General features: G+C 35.7%; 2 protein-coding genes across 3 annotated transcripts in view; both read left to right on the forward strand.

Moving 5' to 3' along the window:
* LOC120254320 (putative receptor-like protein kinase At4g00960) overlaps positions 1-15,765 on the forward strand; it is a 38,149-nt gene that overhangs the window by 11,738 nt on the left and 10,646 nt on the right. The window lies entirely within an intron of this gene.
* Positions 706-3,795, forward strand: LOC120254318 (putative receptor-like protein kinase At4g00960). Of its 2 annotated transcripts, none has more exons than XM_039262438.1 (7): positions 706-1,604; positions 1,702-1,824; positions 1,909-2,051; positions 2,186-2,396; positions 2,612-2,849; positions 2,962-3,112; positions 3,217-3,795. In XM_039262438.1, the coding sequence occupies exons 1-7, from the start codon at positions 755-757 to the stop codon at positions 3,577-3,579; spliced, it is 2,079 nt and encodes a 692-aa protein (XP_039118372.1). In that variant the 5' UTR covers positions 706-754; the 3' UTR covers positions 3,580-3,795. The 2 variants fall into 2 exon arrangements, with proteins under 2 accessions (XP_039118372.1, XP_039118373.1); XM_039262439.1 differs by having other exon boundaries at positions 1,810-1,824.

A 15,765-nucleotide genomic window follows, 5' to 3' on the forward strand; every position in this document is an offset into this window, starting at 1 on the left:
TTGGTGTAGTTTATAAACCATAAAGGCAGCTTGTGAAAGTTACAGAATAATAAAAAATTGAAGGCAATGGCTAGGTCTCAAGAAGTGGTTGAGCACATGATGGTGAGAAATGTCTATGCATCCACTTTTTTAGATGCCTCATGCCAGAACCTTTCAACAATTTGGCACAAATGATAAACACAAACTCAAGCACATAAATAGAGGTGACACCTTTGGTCATTGATGAGGATCATAAATCAGTAGTTTGAAATAGATGGAGAAAACCTACTGTTATCCTTCCCCCACCTTCTCCAGCAATTCAGTTGTATATCAGTTCTCATTTAACTCCATGTATTTTATTTTAATTTTTTTTAATTCTCTAACTTGTTTTATACTTTTATTGTGTTTTCCAACGAGGAGAGCAATTCATTCTTCAAAATATTTATTTAAATAATAAAGTATTATTATCATCTAATCAACAGGATCATTATGCACTGTTCTTTGGCCCCACACGACAACATCTCGGAAGTCACCGGTTTGATTACACGGTGAAAGACATATATATATTTTTTTTCCATTAAAGTTAATAACACTATTGCTCATGCTTAATAATCAAAATACCGCAACTTAACTTTAATCACAAGAGGAAAAAGTCTTAGTCGTTGGTGAACAAAGACTATTACTGTTTCTACGTTGAAAATTAGAAAGACCGCGTGCGATGCAAATCGTGTCAAACCATCCGTCTTGAAAGTCAAGTCAACTCCTTCTCTATGAGATGGATGGCCTTCCTGTCCACCGGAGCTCAGGAGCTTCTTCATGCATGGCCATGGCTCTGCAACAAGTGCTTCTCCTCCTCCTCCTCGGTCTCTTCCTCATTGTAACCCATTCCCAGAATGACCCCACATTCGTTGACTGTCCCACAGACTCAAACTACACAACCCCAAGCACCTTCGCCACCAACCTAGCCCTTCTCCTCCCCAACCTCACCATCACCGCCTCCAACTCCCCCACCCTCTTCTCCACCTCCTTCATCGGCTCTACCTACGGCCTTGCTCAATGCCGCCCCGATGCCTCCTCCGACGACTGCGCCACCTGCCTCAACCGCTCCGCCATTTCCTTCTCCGCCAAGTGTCCCTCCCGTAGCAACGCCGCCATCCGCTTCGACCTCTGCCTCCTCCGCTACTCCAGTAGCAACTTCTTCTCCCTGCTCGACGATAGCCTCGTCTGGTCCCTAGTTAACGTAGGTAACGCCTCCGATCCCACAGTCTTCAACCGACGTTTAGACAATCTAATGGACGAGATCTTGCCGGAGGCGTCCCAAACCACGTCGAGGTTCAGTGTGGGCACGAACTTGTCGGACTCTGAGGATATTTACGCAATGCTACAGTGCACTCGTGACCTTTCTGCCGGTAGTTGTGAGCAGTGCTTAAATCAAGTCATCAAGAGTATGCGCTCCTATTGTTCTGGAAAAATCGGGTGCCAGATCCTCACGGTGAGCTGCTTCGTCAGGTACGAGACCCAGTCTTTCTTCTCTTCTTCTCTGTTGTCGCCTCCGCCCCCGCCCCCAGCGTCCTCTCCCCCGCCACCTCCTGCAAACGGTGGTACTCAGAGCACTGAAAGTGGTGGTAAGATGACTACTTGTATCATTGACTGTATTGGTGCAGGTGGTGTTGCCAGTTTTGAATCTTTTGATTGATGTTTAATGTTACATTTGGTATTCAGGAAATGGCAGCAATACCACAACCATAGTTCTTGCTACTGTCATTCCTTTAGTTGCTTTAATTCTTTTCTCCTTTGCTCTTTTCAAATTTTTGCGGCGGAGGAAACCAGTTAGGAAAGCACAGAGTAAGTTTTGCTGAAATTAATCAACTTCATTCATTCTTTCAGGCATATTGATCTCAAACTACAATTTATTTGTATTTTTATCAGCTGGAGGAGTCCGAGGAGGAGATGAACAAGAATTTAGGAGTGCAGAGTCTCTATTGTTTGATTTGAGTACCATCAGAGAAGCTACAGATGACTTTTCTGATGACAATAAGCTCGGAGAAGGTGGATTTGGACCCGTTTACAAGGTAAAACTTAGTGGTCAAATACTATATATATATATATATATATATATATATATATATATATATATATATATATATCTGACTATCTTTATTTCAAGCATTTGAACAGAGGAAAATATGAATATTACTACATGCAGGGAATGCTGAGGGATGGGCAGGAAATAGCTGTGAAACGACTAGCGAGGACATCAACTCAAGGATTTGTGGAATTAAAGAACGAGGTCCTTTTGGTTGCTAAGCTTCAGCACAAAAACCTTGTAAGGTTGTTGGGCTGTTGCCTGGAAGAAGGGGAGAAGCTTCTTGTCTATGAGTACCTTCGAAATGCAAGCCTGGACAAATTTTTATTTGGTATGTTCCATTTTCAACATGCTGATCTCATACAAATTAAAATTAAAAGCTACCTGTAAATTGTTGGGATATTTCAATTCTGCATGATAATACTCTGAATTGTCAACTGTACCTTCTAGAAGAGTCAAAATTGGTTGCGAAGAAGAAAATTTAAACAAGATTGTCTTCATTTTGACATATTAAATGTTGATGAGCTTTTTAATTTTTTGAAATAGATCCCACAATGCGTGGGCAACTAGATTGGACAAGGCGATACAAGATCATCGAAGGCATAGGTCGAGGGCTTCTTTATCTGCATGAAGATTCACGCCTTAGAATTATTCATCGAGACTTGAAAGCCAGTAACATCTTGTTGGATGAGGACATAACCCCTAAAATTTCAGACTTTGGCTTTGCAAAGCTTTTTGGTATAGATGAAACGCAAGGAAATACTAGTCGAATTGCTGGGACATAGTGAGTTCTTATCAACTGCGTCCTCATGAATAATAACATCAAATCTTCAGTCTTGTCCAATACCAAAACAATATGTTGTTCTAATTGAAAATGATTCCTTAATGTTCTGCAGCGGATACATGGCACCAGAATATGCAATGCATGGACTATTCTCAGTTAAATCGGATGTTTACAGTTACGGTGTGATGGTATTGGAAATCGTGACTGGTCGAAAGAACAGTGTCTTTCAGGAATCTGGGAATGCTCCTGACCTTATAACCACTGTAAGCATCCATTTGATCAGGAATCTAGCAAATGCTTCATAACAAATTTTATCTTATTACGGTATTGATGGAAAATACATGCTGTTTTGTTGGAAAATGAATAGGCATGGCGGCGTTGGAATCAAGGAAAGGGATTAGAGTTGATAGACCCCAGTCTAGGTGATAAAATCAGGGCCGAGGAAGTTCTGAGATGCATCCACATTGGATTGCTTTGCATCCAGGAAGAACCTACAGAGAGGCCTACCATGGCATCAGTGGTCCTCATGCTCAGAAGTTACTCTCTTTCTCTTCCAAGACCTTCTACTCCTGCTTTCTTTATGCAAAGTTACACTACCAGTGAGTCAAATAAGCTGTCAAGAGAAACAGATCCCATTTTTCTTGAAAATGAACATGCTAATGAAGGACGCAACCGTCCAAGGTTAATCTCTTCAAATGATCTCTCAATTTCTGAAACGGAAGCGCGGTAGTGGTGGAGAATTATTATCGATGGTTATAACACTATAGATTAGTTGAGTATGATGCTTTTACAGGCAAAAATTTCAATTACTTTGACCAACGACTAAACTGTATTTTGTTGAACTCAGTACGCCATGTGGCTGATGTTACAGTTGATTGAAAATTTGTGTATGCTTTTCTTCCGTATTTTATAAATTAATTTAATTGTCTGCAAGCTTTTGCGTGTCTTCGGTAATTCTTCTTTCAGTCATGAAAAAGATGCACATAATTGGTTCTGAAGAAATGAATGGAAGCACTGAGCGTTGTCAACGGTAGTAACAGCATTATATAGGAAACGGTGGTGTGTGTCCTTTCCTCAGTGGTTAGTTGTAAAAATAACATGGAAACAGACAATAGTGAGACCAGACTAGACAACCAGTGAATGCGAAACATTACCTCAGTTGCAAGTGATGAGACCGTAATGTACATGCCTGCTCGATTCTCACTATGGTTGAGCATCACTGATAGAGACGAACACGACTCTAGGGTCGCTTTTTGTCTCACTCAGTGAGTGCGAAAGCTTTATGTCCCTCGACTCACTAAACATAAAGATTTAGTCGCAATGAACGAGCATTTGCTCGTCACGAGTATCTCTGTAGGTGAAACGCTCAGTGCTTCTCACCCAGTTAGGTGATAAAGCTACTCTCACACAAAGAGTAAGTAAAAGTGAGACCGTACATATATGGATATTGAAATTATTCATATACAATTATTACTTACACTCATACACTCTTAAAAATATATGCTTACAAGTGATTTAGTCTTCCAACCCACTTTTAAAAATATATATTTATTACTAATAAAAATATATAGTTATCAACAATTCAAACTTTTATCACTACAAGGTTACTTGAGGGCAAAGCCAGAGTCTAGCGGAAAAGTCTAAAATGTCGTTCCTATGCTATTTTGAGTTGGTCAAATTTTCAGAGGGAGTTTGACAAGGAGTACTACACTCATTTTCATAGAGACCAGAAAAGGTAGGAGTTCATGCAGTTGAACCAGGGTAGCATATCTGTGACAGAGTATGAGACAAAGTTAAAGGATCTAGCAAACTTTGTACCTAAACTGGTAGGTTCTGAGGAAGTTCTGTGTTTGAAGTTTGAGGCCGGATTGAACCTCAGCGTCTGGGAGAGGATGTCAGTCACAGGAAACCAGAGCTTTAAGGAAGTAGTGCAGTTGGCCCTTTGAGTAGAAAAGTTGGTTCTGAAAGGTAGATAAGTTAGAGAAAGCATCAATAAGAGAAGAGGTGCAAAAATGAGTCAACCCCTCAAAGAAGAGCAGAGGTGAGAGTTCTTCTAATGGTGCACCTTCAGTTGGTTTCTTCAGAGTTCTATCGGCCCAGACCAGTGGACAGCAGAGTTCAGTAACCTCAGGCAGTGTGTCAGGTACAGGATCAGCAAGAACTATGCGACAGTGTTGGAATTTTCATAAGTTCCATGAAGGACGGTGTCGAGAACCATGTAGATGTTATCAGTGTGGACAAGTGGATCACATCAGGACGCAGTGTCCACTGTTGACCCATGGGAACCCTGTTCTAGGACTTAATCCAGGTTATCCTACTCAGTCTAGAAGTTCATAGTCTGCGGCTCAGGCACAGACCACCGCTACTAGATCCTTAGCAGCGAGCAACACACCTCAATCAGGAGGATCACATTCACAGACTATATCTCAAACCAGGATCTTTGCCTTGACTAATGAAGAGCCCAAGTGTGAAGCAGATATGATCACAGGTACAATATCTATCTTTTGTTTGATGCATGTGTATTGTTAGACTCTGAGTCATAGAGGTCTTTGTCAGGTAAGAAGAAAATTTCGAGGGCGAAATTTTCTTAAAGGGGGTAGAATGATATAACCAAGTTTTACTTAGATTGAACTAGCCCATTTCTATAGATTTTTCAGTCCAATACTATAGCGGTCTGGTTCTATAGCATCACGGTCCTGTAGCGGTCTGTTACTGTAGCAACTTGTTGCTGTAGCAGCACGAATTTTTACTCTAAAAGCCTTTCTTCCTTTGTTCTTCTTCTTCTTCTTCCCTAGTTTGGCCAAACCCTTCTCTCATTCTAATTTTTTTTTCCGGCGAGGTTTTCCGGCGAACCAAGTGTCTTTTTCCTTCCTCCCTTACTCTTGAACTTGGTAAACTTGGATTTAATGCTTTATACCATATTTTCTTCTTGTATTTCCTTGTTTTTAGATTTTTTTTTTAAAAAAACCTAGATTTCTCCATGGTTTTAGTTGTTTATTTGCTCAAATTGAAGTCATTGACTTGTTGTTCATGTATGAGAATGCTTGTGAAGAAATTTTTATTTTAGTGTTGTAAATTTGGAGAAAATCATAGTGTAATGGCCGGTTTTATTGTAGCACCGACCATCTTTAGTTGTTTCTTTGATTTCTTTGGATTAGACCTAGTTTTCAACCAAACCTAGGATCGAATTAGGGTTGTTTATTAGATAACTTAGAGTTTTTCTTGTTTGATTTGTTTGTTGCTAATTATTGTTGTGTTTTGTCATGCTTTGGCAAGGAGAAGAAGTTTTGCCTCGAGGCAAAGATTTAGCCGAGGAGTAGCTTGCGAGGAAGACAAATTGCCCATTCGGTGAGTGGAATTGTTTAGAGCTTTATTAGAAGAATGCCGATAGGTAGAGATAAATATTTATCTATATATATATATGCACATATCATGTTTTAAGTAACTTTTATTGATTTATATTTGTTTGGTATTTTGGTGAATGATAATTATTATTGAGAAAGATCTTCGATGTCTCGTTTGACATTTGATTTGTTATTGTTGGATTTGTGATTGATATATATATCCATGAGTTTGTAAAATCCTTATTTTGTATGAAACTTGGGATTTGTTGTGAAAATCTTTGATTTTTGTGAAATCTAAGGCTTGAAACAAATTTTTAATTGTTGAAAGGAAAGGATTCCTATGTTGTTTCTTGTGTTGGGATTTGTAAATTAAATTGTGTTAAAAGCTAGAGCTTTACTTGTGTTTTTATCTTGTCCTCGTACAAATGGTCGAGGTGTTGTTGATTGATAAATATGGATGGCTTTTATACTCCAAGTGAAGTTGTGTTTATTGTGGTGATTATATGGTGATATCCTACTGCAGTAGGCGGTCTCCACGGCCAGCCTGTTAAGGTGGTGTGCTGACCGGCTGATTACTACGAGGGCCAATTTAGGTGGGAGTGTAGAGCTCTGACTGGATATTCATCAGGTAGCCGGAGTAACCAACTGGTGAACTGATGGGTCAATGTCAAGGGTATGAGTACCTTGGCTGCTCTGAACCAAGCCATGGCCACGACAAAGGTTTAGAGAGTTTTTTAGACCACGTTATACTGGGTGAGTGTTGGGTATTGTGCTTATTTATTTCAAAACCATGACATTTGGTTGATTTTACTTGTATTTGAAACCATATTTTGTGATTTTTGTGTTATAAACCCTAGTTGGGGTAAAAAGGGTTTTCTTGGTATTATTATGTTATTTTAATTTTTTTGAAGACTTCTATTATATGTAGTAATGTTTCTAAACTAGTATTGTTTTGGTAAACCATTTATCTTGATGATTTATTATTATTATTGCTATTGGTGTATTTTCTGCTAAAGTTGTGCTAACCTCCCCTCACTGAGTAACTTTAGTTACTCATCCCTCTTTTTTCTTCCTAGTCTGTTGTAGGTAGTAGGTGTGACTGTGTGGCAGCGTACTGGGCATTTACTACTTTATATCTTATGTTGTATTTTCCTTCAGTTCATGTATGTTATTGTTGTCATAGAACATGTTGTATGACTTATGGATCCACTAGTGCGTAGAAAACCTTGTTGCATGGTTTAGTATCGGAATAACTCTTAAACTTTTGTATATTAGCATTCCCTACTGTTGTTAGTGTTGTTTCCCTGTGTATTTCTGTACCTTTATATTTTCTGTATCTTACTGTTGTTGTTGTTGTTGTTGTTGTTGTTGTTGTTGTTATTGTTGTTGTTGTTATTGTTGTTGTTGTTGTTACTATTGTTGTGTAACATTGTTCCTCTCTGCTCTATATCTGCGATAGATATTGTTGAATTCCAGGTGTATTGAGTGACGGGGTATCCCTCCTCGGGATTGTTGTGGTGATTGTCACGTCCCGTGGGCCCATGGGTCGGGGCATGACATTGAGACCTCTCAGTCACACTATAAAACTAGTTACCACTAGATTAATCTACGCTTCCTACCAGTGGAACTAGTTATCTAAAAAAAATATTTTGGGTCATTTAACCAATTGGCCCTCCTTTTTTTTTATTTAACCAAATGGCCAAAATGGCCCTAGGACCATCACATCACCCACAAGGGTGATGTGATATGCTGACTGGGCTGCTGACGTGGCATTTTTAAATAAAAAATCTTGATTTTTTTTATTTTAACCACTGAATTGTTTTATAATCAATAAGTTGGCTTATTCTTGGGTTTTTTAACCAAATTTTTTTTAAAAAAATTATTCATTTTTTACAATTTATTAAACTTTTAAATAATTTTTTTAAAAATATATAAGTGTGTGTGTTTTTTTTTAATTTAAATCCCTTATTTGTTTTATAATTAACAAATTATCTTTTCCCTTTGATTATTTAACCCAAATTTTATTTTAAAAAATATATACTTTTTTAATTTATTAAAAAAAATAATTTTAAAGAATATATATTTGAATATGAAGACACAAATTTTAAAATTATAACTTTTAAAATTATTTAACTCTTAATGAAATAACTTTTTAAGCAATATATAAGTGTGTTTTTTTATATGGAGCAAGGGGCAAATGTAGCCTCAGTTGATTGCACACAGTTTGAGGAAGTTCCAGGTATGGCACCAATAGATGATGTAGATCCACATATATAATACAAATAAAAAAAACACACTTATATAATGCTTAAAAAGTTATTCCATTAAGAGTTAAATAATTTTAAAAGTTATAATTTAAAATTTGTGCTTTCATATTCAAATATATTCTTTAAAATTAATTTTTTTAATAAATTAAAAAAGTACATAATTTTTTTAAATAAAATTTGGGTTAAATAATCAAAAGAAAAAGATAATTTGTTAATTATAAAACAAATAAGGGATTTAAATTAAAAAAAAACATACTTATATATTTTTAAAAATTTATTTAAAAGTTTAATAAATTTTAAAAAATGAATAATTTTTTTAAAAAAAATTTGGTTAAAAAAACCCAAGAATAAGCCAACTTATTGATTATAAAACAATTTAGGGGTTAAAATGAAAAAAATCTAGATTTTTTATTGTGAAAATTGCTAAAAACACCCTCAAAATTTGCAATATGCACAGATTCTCCCCCTAAATTTGACTATCCATAAAAACCCCTTCCTTTTGAATACAATGATTTTTTAAACCCCCAAGCATCTAATAGTGATTGATAGAGTTAATTTGGAATTTTTTGGACGAAATTGTCCCTTGCGTGGGATGTTGTGGTAAGTGTGACACGGTTTGACTATAATGCCCTTGGGTGCAATGAGTTTCTATTTAAAACATGAGGCTTCTATTTAAAATATCAATGTTTCTGTTTAAAAAATGAGTTTTCTGTTTAAAAAAAATGAGTTTTCTCTTTAAGAAATGAGATTTCTGTTTAACAAATGATTTTTTTGGGGTGTACTTATCACCCCCAAAATCTCTTTATTGCAGTTGGGCTGGGCCATTGAGGCAAAGCATGCGGCCCACAATCACAATCACGGTGCATCTCGTCCGGTTAGTTTCAATCAGAAAAGTTCCTATTCTTTCCGAATCTTAAGATTCGCGCTTGAATCCACCCCCAAACGACGACCCTTCAAATTTTGAACCCTAGAATTTTGATCTCCACCTCGATCTTGATCTCAATCTTGCCGGAGAAAAAGGTGATGTTTATGTAAAAAATTGCATGTCCTGATTCAAATCGAATAAAAATTTAAAAAAGAAATTATTACACACAGTCTAATCATAATCGAATTGGGACAACAAATGGTTAAAATAAATAAATTTCATTATATTTGGATATATTCAAGATAAGTGCAGAAGACATTTTTGAGATAATTTAAAATGTTTAAATCACAAGATCAGCCGAGAGCACAGATCTCAAGGCGATCTAAAATATTTAAATCACAAGATCAGCCGAGAGCATAGATCTCGAGATGATCTAAAATATTCAAATCACAAGATCAGCCGAGAGCACAGATCTCGAGGCAAAAATGCCAAATTACAAAATTGCCTTTGAGAACATATCTCGAGCCATTAATGCAAAAATACAATATATATATATATATATACATATCCTTGAGGACATATCTCGAGGTAAAATGAAAATTTAAAAAGAAAATTTTTAAAGAAAAAAATTGCCATTGAGAACATATCTCGTGGCATAAATGCAAAATTACATAATTGCCCTTGAGAGCATATCTCGAGGCATAAATGCAAATTATAAAATTGACCTTGAGAGCACATATCTCGAGGCAATCGCAGATCTTAGGATAGCCAAACATATATCCCGAGGCAATCCTAAATTTCATAAAGCCTGAAAAAACAGATCTCGAGGCGATTTGAGAAAGTACAAATACCGAGACATCCAAATACATATCCCGAGGCAAATTGAATTTTTAAAAAAATAATAATAATTAAAAAAAATTATTATTAAAAAAATTTAATTTAAAAAAAATTTAAAAAAATTAATTAAAAATTTTTAAATTTTTTTAAATAAAAATCTTATCCTCTTTAGGGCATCCCACGTGAAAAAGGAGCACAAAAAAAAGAAATGAAAAATGATAACAAAAATTCAAATTTCGAATTGAAATTAATAAAATAAACCAAAAATAACAAAAATATATATATATAATAAAAATATAACAATAAAAAAATAATAATAATAAAATAAAATAAATTTAAAAAAATAAATAAAAATAATAATAATTATAATAATAAATAATAATAATAAAATTTAATTAATTAGATTAATTAATTAAAATATAAAAAAAATTATAAAAAAATAATATTAAAAAAATTATTAAATTTCAAATTTCGAATTTAAAATTAATTAAAAAAATAATAATAATAACAAAATAAAAGAAAATAATAATAATAATAATATAATAATAATATATATAAATTGAAAAAAAATTGGTCACTTCGTAGAGAAGGTTGGTTGAAAAGATAAGTTTTTAATTAAAAAATATATATATTAATTAATTACAGTTTTAAAATTTTGAATTTTTGATTTAGTTTTATCTCTATCCTGACTTGGTTAGGATTTGACGGAGGAGAGGATAAGATCTAAGTTTTTTCTTTAAGTGGGGGAAGGATCGGCGAAGGAGAGGAACGGAGAAAGAAAGAAGAAAAGAAAAAAACAAAAAAGAAAGAAGGTTTTCTTCTCGTCCCCATACTATATATATAATATATAAAAAAAAAGAAGAAAAAGGATTTCCATCGCTGCTGCCGCCTCTCGTCACTGCTACCGCCGCCCATTACCTGTCATCGCTGCGCCCTGCCGTCGTTGCTGTTCACCGCCGTGGCATGCTTGAGTGGCTGAAATAATGCCGCCAAGCATGCCACTGCTGCCGCTCGTCACTGTTGTTGCTGTTGTTGCCCGCCGTGTCCATCGTTGATGCCGCCGGCATGATCGAACGACTGAGATAATGCCGTTGATCATGCCGGATGTATCCGCCGCCTCTGCTGTCTTATGCTTGCCGTCGTTTGATGCTCTTGCCGCTGCTATGATTTGCTGTCCACCGTCGTCACCGCTGCTGTTGCACACCGCTTTGGCTGCTTGAGTGGCTGAGATAATGCCGTCAATCATGTCATCTGCCTGCTGCTCGTGCTGCTGCTCCTTCTTAGTCTTCAGTGCCGTCAGTATACTCAGTATCTCGAAATGGATCCCGAACTTACTATAAGACCAAGAGAATCCCAAAAGGGTGGCCTCCATCATTGTCTCTGCCTTCTTCTTTGTTGCCTCGTCCTTCTCTGCCTCGTCTACAAAGCCCTCCAAGACTGTTGGTGGGGACCCTGAAAGCCTGGATGTCCGTGTTGGCCTGCAGGTCAAAGCTAATGCTCAGGTTGCTCCCAAGATCAACGAGACTAAGATAAGCTTGAAAACCGATACTCAAAAGTGTGAGGATAAGGCTTTCTATTTGGCCTTGAGGATATTCTACAACTAATTACTATCACGACAATTTTCTTGACAACAGAGAAGCAGTGTACCCTCCTTGATTGGAAACCAAAGAGGTCTGACATGCTTACAGATGCATTTAGCCTTGGGAGAATGGTTAATGATGGGCTTGTCTTTAAGCAAAACTTTTCTATACGGTCTTATGAGGTTTCGATTGCGCTCCATCAATAACGTCTGTGAACTACAAGGAGTAGCTCATAGTATTGGTGGACTCCATGCTCCGAGAGGGTATGTTGGATGAGCAGTTCATGAAGTTGCTCACATTGCAAGATGAGACCGGTCCTGGCCTTGTTACGGAGGTGGTCACCATGTTTTGAGACTATCATTTATCAGGTTGTGATCCAAAATGTGGATCCTCTTGTTCAGTAGTTGCACCGTTGGAGTCCGAAGATGAAACTGGCTTGTGTTCAATATCGTCAGCCAAGTAATGGCACTGGCGTTGATCGCATGGCATCATACAAATGATGTAATTGTTGGAATGTTTTATTGGTGATGCTTATATGCAATTACTTCAAATCTCTTATTCATAAATACTGCCAGTACGTTAAACATTAAGCCATGTTTGCTCTTTTGATAACAAATAATTTTTTTTTTAAAAAAAGCAGGTTTATTAGGAAAAATAAATAAATAAATAAATAAATGGTTTCCACTATGCAAGAGATACACATGGAAATAAAAAAAATTGTAGGCATGTATACGTACATTGGGAAGCATGTATTAAAAAAAAATATATGAAATGAAATGCTTCTAAGTTGTTAGCATGTGAAAGCTCATGGTTTATATATATATATATATATATATATATAAAAAGGGAATGAAAAATAAGAAGTATGCACAGGTGTGCATATTCACGGTTAAAAAAAAAGAAAGCATGGGTCGTGTGAGACAAAATTATGTGATTTGCATGTAAAAATCCAAAAATAAATAAATAATAAAAATATAATACAATTATGGGCATATAAAAGATATCCAAAAAGACAAAGGGGTTTTGCTACTGAATCGCAAGTTCACGATGAACAAAAAATGATTAAAAAATATAAATATTACATGGGAAGTACGTAATGCACTTTCTTGGTTTTTTTAAGTAGAATATCTGAAAAACTCAATGAGTGGAGGATCATTAATTTCTTTGTCATAAATTCAATGGTGAATGGCCCACCATAAAAGAGACACTTGCAAAAATAAAAAGAAATATATATATATATATATAATAAAAAAAATAAAAATGAAAAAAATGCACCTGGAACGAATAACATGCATAAAAAAATAATAATAATAAAAAAATTGAAAAGCATGCATTTTCATGATTTAAAGAGGCGGGCCCACCACGGATGAACATGGTTCAGGTTTTTTTTAAATAATAATAAAATAAAAAAATAAAAAATATATATATATATTTAGAAGCCCATGATTACGTGACTCATGCATGACAAGAGGTGCACATTGAGTTGAAAAATAAATAATAATAATAATAATAATAATGAAAAATAAAAAAATAAAAAAATAAAAATAAAAATTGCATGCATACATGCAGGCTCACACATTTAGAAGCCCATGATCTAAAACCATCCATCCTAAGGACTTATGATATGCATGCATATACATGCAAGTGGGATCCACCATTTAAATGATGAGTATGGGGTAAAAAAAAAAGCATATAATAATAGAAAGCATACTATTGCCTCATGACTCAAAAAAAATAAAAAAATAAATAATAAAAAAAATAAAAAAAATTTATATGATAATAAAAAAATGATGAAATAATCGGCTCACTCTTTGAGCATAAGGTAAACTTAGAGTTTCACCACGCACGTTGAATGAAAAGACATGTATGTTTAAGTGCATACATATTTGTTAGAAAACATATACATGGGCGCTAAGGTGTTAGAAGGAACCCAAGAGCACCTCTTTAGTATTATCTAAGGTACCTTGAGATAAAAAGAAGAAAAGCAAAGAATGACAAGATTACTTGAAGCAATAACAAGAATGATCAAGGAAACGGCAGATTTTAGGAAATGAGACATAATTTATGAGAAGGATATTACAAAATGACATACGGTGCAGTGATAAAAGCATAGGCAATGGTTAATTTCAAGGCAATAATGAGATATATATCTCAAAATGGCAACAAAGGCAGCAATGCACGATGACAAGCAAACTGTAGTGAGCAACGCAAATGACAAGGCACGAGCAAATGCAATAAAAAAAATAATACATAAAAATATATATATATAAGTGATGTAATAAATATGTTTATATAATAAAATAACAAATTTCATAATTCGCAAATTTTCTTGCTTTTATTTGTACTTTTTGCCCTTAATCGGAGGTTCCTAAGATTTGTAATCTAGGGTAATTAATAATAGAGGCTTGCCTCTATTAGGAATGAAAGAACCCACACAAAACAAATATGATATTTGTGCTTCGATATATCGTCTGGTGTCTTTTCATGATGCCAGATGCATATTTTCGATCCCACAGGTGCAACCTTTTAATGCCTTCGCTCGACGACGAGGAGCGTGCAGTCTTCCTCGAGGTCGACGACGAAGAAGATGAAAGCGACGAGGTCGACGACAGCGAAGATGATGAAGACGAAGATGAAGACGGCGAGATTGAACCCTCGTTGGCGCCCGCTCTCCCTCCTCGTTCCCGTCGCACCGACTTAGGCACCATGGATCCAAACCCCGGAATGATCCCTAACCCTAACCCTATTGCTATCCATGTTGCGGTCTCCGCAGCCGAGAATGGTTCCGTTCAAGTTCAGCCCGTCTTATTCGACGTAGCCACTGAGGACCTCACCACTCCGACCATTGAGGAACGTCGTCTCGTCCCCTGTCAGATAGGAAGCAGCTGTGATAACTCGAGGTGGCTTTTTCAGCGGCTCTGGACGGATGAGGATGAACTGGTGATCCTCAAAGGGTTTCTCGAATTCGTCTCTCAGCGCGGCACAATTGAAGCTTCCCATCAGCATGATATTGGTCCATTCTACGAGAAGATCAAGACCCAGCTTCAACTTGAATTCACAAAGAATCAGTTGATCGAGAAGCTTCGGCGAGATAAGCGACGATGAGATACTCAATGTCCCTACTCAATGAGGTTTCTATTTAAAAAATGAGGTCTTTGTTTAAAAAATGAGCTCTCTATTTAAGAAATGAGTTTTCTGTTTAAAAAATGAGTTCTCTATTTAAGAAATGAGTACATGCATTACTCTTCATGCTAACCTAAATTCTTTTGTTTGTAGTTATAATGTAATCATGCTAACCTAAATTTTTTGTCACAAACTTATTAAATTTTTAATGTAAATATCGTTATCTCCATATAATAAAGAACGATTGTCTTTATACTTGTTTGTCTTTGTTTAACTATCGATGTTTCTGTTTAATATATTGCGTTTACGTTTAAAAAAGTGCTTAAATATCGTTGTTTCTATTTAAATATGTACGAGTGGCCAAGATTAATTGGTTTTTATATCCAGGATTAATTTTTCACATAAATGTTGGTTTTTCTGTTTAAATATTAATGTTTCTGTTTAAGAAATGAGGTTTTTGTTTAAGAAATGAGGTTTCTATTTAAAGAAATGAGCTCTCTATTTAAGAAATGAATTCTCTGTTTAAGAAATGAGTTCTCTGTTTAAAAAATGAGCTCTCTGTTTAAGAAATGAGTACATGCAAAAAAGAATAAAAAAATGTATGAAAAAAGGTTTAAGGGCAATGATGGAATTTCATAATACAGGGGCAAAAAGAAAGTGAAACAATAAAGGAAGGGATGTCTGAGGTATGCAAAACTCACAGGGGCTGTTTGAAAAATTTTGAAATTCTCGAGGGGTAAACAGTAATTTTTTCTTTTTATTTTAAAATGCCACATCAGCAGCCTAGTCAGCATATTACATCACCCATGTGGGTGATGTGATGGTCCTAGGGCCATTTTGAAAAATATAAGGGCCTTAGGGCCATTTGGTTAAATAAAAAAAAAAAGGGGCCAATTGGTT

This window comes from Dioscorea cayenensis, unplaced genomic scaffold, assembly GCF_009730915.1.
Source record: "Dioscorea cayenensis subsp. rotundata cultivar TDr96_F1 unplaced genomic scaffold, TDr96_F1_v2_PseudoChromosome.rev07_lg8_w22 25.fasta BLBR01000417.1, whole genome shotgun sequence".
Taxonomy (NCBI): domain Eukaryota; kingdom Viridiplantae; phylum Streptophyta; class Magnoliopsida; order Dioscoreales; family Dioscoreaceae; genus Dioscorea; species Dioscorea cayenensis.

Excerpts from the sequence above, each read along its gene's own strand:
- LOC120254318 (XM_039262438.1), top strand. The coding sequence starts at position 755 with ATGGATGGCCTTCCTGTCCACCGGAGCTCAGGAGCTTCTTCATGCATG. Across the intron at positions 1,825-1,908 it reads ACCAGTTAGGAAAGCACAGA|CTGGAGGAGTCCGAGGAGGA; the intron begins GTAAGTTTTGCT and ends TATTTTTATCAG. Across the intron at positions 2,397-2,611 it reads CCTGGACAAATTTTTATTTG|ATCCCACAATGCGTGGGCAA; the intron begins GTATGTTCCATT and ends TTTTTGAAATAG.